At 31.3% G+C, this 5,364-nt stretch overlaps 1 protein-coding gene across 1 annotated transcript; it reads left to right on the top strand.

Annotated features, from left to right (window-relative positions):
* The first annotated feature begins 407 nt into the window (after nucleotides 1-407).
* LOC133304498 (uncharacterized) lies at nucleotides 408-2,559 on the top strand. The gene is made up of 2 exons (XM_061504542.1): nucleotides 408-487; nucleotides 1,256-2,559. Exon 2 carries the CDS (start codon nucleotides 1,313-1,315, stop codon nucleotides 2,438-2,440), a length of 1,128 nt encoding a protein of 375 aa, XP_061360526.1. The 5' UTR covers nucleotides 408-487; nucleotides 1,256-1,312; the 3' UTR covers nucleotides 2,441-2,559.
* The last annotated feature ends 2,805 nt before the right edge of the window (nucleotides 2,560-5,364 follow it).

Here is a 5,364-nt window from a genome sequence, read left to right as displayed (position 1 = left end):
AATTTTACCCCAATCACATTCCACTACCATTACTACTGTCATATATCATTTTTAATAATTTTATATGTAAATAATATTTATTAATTTTAACATTCAAATTATTTTTTTATTTAAAAATATTTTTTATATATTTCATCCAAATATAAGCTTTACCTTTAAAAATTCATTCTAAAAACAACAAGCAAGTTTTCTTCTTCTTTTTTTTAAAAAAAAACTTATATTAACGAGCGATAGAGTTTGGATCAAATAGGAGGAGTTTGACCATTTTTCAAAAAATCGAAAAGCGAGCTTACTTGTGGGGCAAGGAGGAGAAAAGCTTGAATAACAAGCTAAGCTTCTCTTCCTAGGTTATTATCTTTTTTTCTTTCATTTTTGTCTTTTTGATTGACTTAACTCGCAAGTCTTTATCTTTGTTAAATTCAGTAACATTTCTGGTTACTGAAATACAAGAAAGAAGTGATCTTCACATTCTGGCCACCCCATCAAGGTATTTTCTTCTTTTAGTTCCATTCAGAAACATTTTCCCCATATGGTGTGTTCATTTTTTGCAATGATTATCATTTTTGTTTGCTAAATTATATTTCCCATTTCACATGTTTTCTCTTTCTTTCTCTCTTGGATTTTTTTTTTTTTTTTTAATTTGATCTATTGGTGTGACAAATTGGAGGTTCATAATGACATGCTCAAACTAAAATGTTTTTTTTTTTCTTCGATCAGTTTTCCTAGTCTTTGTTTTTTTGCTTTAATCAATATATGTCACCATAGTCTGCGTTAAACAAGAAAGTGATTACCTTTTTCTTTTTCTTTTTTTCCTTGTCTTTTCTCTTCCTGCTTTATTTCCTGGTAATGAAGATAAGTACGAATACTTCACATGGAAAACTTCATTCAATTTGCCCTAAATTTTAGAGAGATCTTTAGGGGGTGTTTGGTACGCGAGATTTTTGAAGAATACTGAGAAATTGAATTTTTTTAAATTTTGAATTTACAGATATGTAAAAATCATATTTTTGAAAATTGAAATTCTCGGCTAAAAAAAAATTTCTAGTGTACCAAACTCCCCGTTAGTTTCAGTGTGACTTTTGCGAAAGCTTCTTCTAACTTGATCATTTCTTTAACAAGAAAGGCCACAAGAAGTTTCTTTCAAACTTTTGAAATATACAAAGTCATTAACTTAAACAATGGATGGGTTCCTCCTTCCTAGAAGCCTTCCTATTCAATAAAATTCCACTAACCAGATTCATCTGTTTGTGGACAGGTCTTTGAGAAAGTGGTGGAAATTGTTTCTTGTCTTGAGAAGCACCATTTCGAATCAATGAACATGGACCATAAGAATTCTCGACCTGTTTGCACAACCTCTCATGATAGCAATGTGGGTCTTGTTTGCCACTATCAGTTTGAAAATGGGTCATCTCAGTTTGTGTTTTTGGATGTTGAGAATGGAAGTGGAGCTGTCCTTGACCATTCCCTCAGCTTCTTTACTGAAAACTTTGTGCAGACCCTTGCTTCTAGCAATGGCTTAATTCTCTTGTCTGGTTATAGTGGGGATCATTCCTGCTACTATGTGTTGAATCCCCTTACCAAAAACTCTGTCATGATCCCTCAAACTTGTATCGATGGTTGTGTTGTTAGAGTTGGATTAGCCTTTGATGGATGCCAATTTGAAGTTGTGCTTGTTGAAGCAGGGTCTTCCAAATCCAATGGACTAGAATTTCATATTTTCTCTTCTGACACTGGAAAATGGAGGAGACACCCTGCTATCAATTTAACTATTCCTTCTTTGCCAGAATTTGAGTTCCAAGAGCTTGGCACCCCTCCTCTTTACTCCAATGGGGCAATCCATTGGGAAATAGGTGGATATTTGCTTGTGTATCAAGTCAAAGGAAGCCATTGTGAGCTATATGAACTGCCAAATTTGTTTGAGGATTGGTCTTGGCAATCAACAATGACTCGTCGTTGTTTGTGTGAATCAGGAGACAGGGTTTACTATTGTTACACTGATTTAGATGGTTTTCACATTTGGGATCTTCTCAAGGACCATGATCATCTTAGATTCTTCTGTGCTTCCAATGATCCCAAAAAGTTTAGATGGAGATTAGTCCACACTGTCAATCATGAAGTCTTTATGTCTAAGCACCAAAACTTTTTTTATGGCAACTTATGTGACTGGGAGCCTTATAAGATTACACCAATTGCCTATAGTGAACAAGCACAGACCATATATTTGCAGCTTCCAGGAACTGTTGTTTCATACAATTTTGATACAGGAAATCTGAGATCAATCTGCACCTACTCATATCCAGGCATAAACTTCGATTGCTTCTCATTCCTTCCTTCAACTACTTTTGGGCTTCCTAATGCACAGAAAGAGAGGGACATGCTGACTAATGGAGAAACTGAGCTAAATCTACCTATAGCAGAAATTGAAAAGTTAGCCCTTTAAATCAAGTTTTGGTATAGTGATGATGATGGTGATTCTGGTACCAATAAGCTTTCATATATGCTAGTATTAATTTTCAGGTTTTGCTTTGTAAACAATTATGTGGAAGAATGTGTGTGTGTGCGCGCGCGCGCAATACACTTAAGACATGATTATCTTCTTTCATTTGTATTGAGTTTTATGTGATCTCAAGCACTTTTTCTTCTTGGTCTAACACCATTAAACATAAAAGTGTGGTCTACTGGTGCAGACATGGAATAGCCTGGGCCATTCTACGGGCCTTCCCTTTGGGCCTAAAATGGCTTGGCCTGGCCAGAAACTTCTCAGAGTAATGAGCTACTAGTGCACAAACCCTTATACAATTTGGGTTTTGTTGATGGTACAATGAGGCCATTCAAGTTTAGTACCTAGACCTAAGTTTGTCAATTGGATGGGTTGTACTGCATGAGATTAGCACATCGTTTCTGACCCAAAAGAAAAAGGATAGGAACATAATTCTAGTATTCCATGCATAATTGCACTATGAAATTTATTTTTATTTTTTTGGGGTGTGACAAATTGCATTAGGACTTTATATGAGCAAACAATATCATTATATTTAGTATTAGTATTAAAAACTAAAGAGAACAATTTAGTTAAGAGCAGTGAACATAGATGTTATTTGGAGAGTTGATATGGATCAGCCAATTAGATATATGCTACACGTGTAACATAATGTAGCCTAGTCTCTATTAACAGAATATTAACTATCATATTCCCTTAGGCCCCTATAAACTAACTTAGAGGTAGTGAGAGACTTGTTTGTCACCAACTGCATCTAATTGTATAAATTAAGAGTTCACTGAGGTCATTTACAGCCTGTTTAGATCCTCTTTTTGTATCAGTTAAAATCTAAAAACAAAATTAAAAAAAGTTAAAAACTGTTTGGTGATTATATAAAATTTTTAACTTAAAAAAAATTGATAAGAGCTTAAAAAAAAGCTTCTCCAAGGAGGTTTTGTCTTTTTTTCATTATATAAAACAATTCTTTTTATTTTAAGAGTTTTTGTAAAAATCTGTTTGACCTAGTTTCTGTTTATAAGAAGAGAGGCTTAAAAAAATTAAAAAATCCATGCAATTAGAATATAAAATACAGATAGAATACTCTCTTCTCTCTCTATATTTTTTCAGTTTCTTATATTTTGTGCACTTCTTTCATTTTCTCACTCAAAACTCAGAATCCAATAGACTCTCATTTGAATGGGCCATCAATTGATCAACCCAACTTGGCCCTATATAGGTTGGCGGACTAACGAAGTAGCCAACATAAGCAAATTAAGTTATAAAATTCATACATAAATGAGGTTTATATCTCTTCACCCAATTTTTTTTTTTGCAGCAAAGACAATAACCAAGAGAGAAAAAGTGAGATGAGAATAGAGAAAATAAAATTGGTGATCCCTACATATTTATTTTCTCTGCTGCAAATTTGTTTTGGGTGAAGTAATATAAGAGATGTAAACCCCTACATAAATACATGTAAATAATGTGCAACATAAAAAAATATATATAATATATTATTATTTTTTATTTTAATTTTTTTATCGAAATGTTTTGTATGTTGCCCTATGCCCCAGCTCGCCCTGACCCAAAAGTTGTTTAGCCTTCCATTTAAATAGGTTTTTAAATTTTAATTTACAATTACTTGAGCTAAATGGGCTAGCCCATTCGCTTGAGTCCGTTTTGACAATACTAGCATAATAGATGCAAAACAATGAATTTTAGTCCTAGCATTGCTCCGCAGCTTAATTAGTTAACTTAAATTTGATTACCATTTGAACTATAACCTTTTAGTGTGTTTTTTGATAAACCTTTTTTCTTCTTTTAAAAAAATATCATTAATCTAAGAATAATCGTTTACGAAATACAAAATTAATGTGTAAAATATTGAATTATAATATTCTAAACCAAGACGAAATTTTTTAGGTCACTTCTAAGTTACATTTTTCATTTTTAGTGTATTTTATAGTCATCGATTTTATTTTATCATATGTTTGATAGACCTTAAAATAATGATTATTTCTCTAAAAGTAGTAGTTACTGAACGTATACTTGTGTATAAATTATTGACTTATAACATTCTAAACCAAAATAATATTTTTTAGGTGACTTATACGTTATATTTTTCATTCTTAGTGTATGTTATACTCATTGTTTTTTATTTTGACATGTTATCAAAGAAATGGTTACAATTTTTTATGTGCACGTATATCATTTTTAAAATGTATGGAATGTACTATAAAATTATTTTTCTTTTAATAGTTGAAAGTATATGAAATACACCCACATATTCTTACAATTATCATATATTTTATAATTATGAACAAGAAACCTTTTTCGAGAAATAAAAAAAAAAAAAAAACTGTATTTATCTTGTAAAGTTGTTCTTAATTTCATACGCGGCAATTCTGGTAAGATCTCTTACTTAATTGAGGAAATAATTCCTACTAATCAATTTTATTTTTTTTTAGAAATGTATCGATAAATTAAGAATTAAATTTAATTAGACAATATGTGATTGGTCATTAAGAATCCTTTTTTTTTTTTTGCACCGTACTGAATTTATCATTAAATATTTAATATAATATCATATTGTCATCCTCAAAGTACAGTTTGTTAACAAATAAAAAAGCCAAGTTGAATGTTATTAATAAGTGTCATAAACTATTCAGTGTGAAAGATTTAAATTATTGTAGGCCAAAGTCAAGTGAGTTCAAGCTGAATCACATGCAATTATGCAAAGCACCGCGTAAATTACAAAAAAATAATTTCGTGAAGTGGTCAAGAAATTTATACGCGATATTATCGAGTGACCACTGACCATTCTCTAACCAATTTATTTTCAAATTAACAATACTATGAGAAGTTTATAAGAACTTCAACAACCA

Source organism: Gastrolobium bilobum, unplaced genomic scaffold (assembly GCF_033153095.1).
Source record: "Gastrolobium bilobum isolate Gb01-03AN ecotype WA unplaced genomic scaffold, APGP_CSIRO_Gbil_v1 utg31211, whole genome shotgun sequence".
NCBI classification, from domain to species: Eukaryota; Viridiplantae; Streptophyta; class Magnoliopsida; order Fabales; family Fabaceae; genus Gastrolobium; species Gastrolobium bilobum.
The sequence above is the reverse complement of the archived record's forward strand: the minus strand, read 5'-3'. Positions and strand labels throughout refer to the sequence as shown.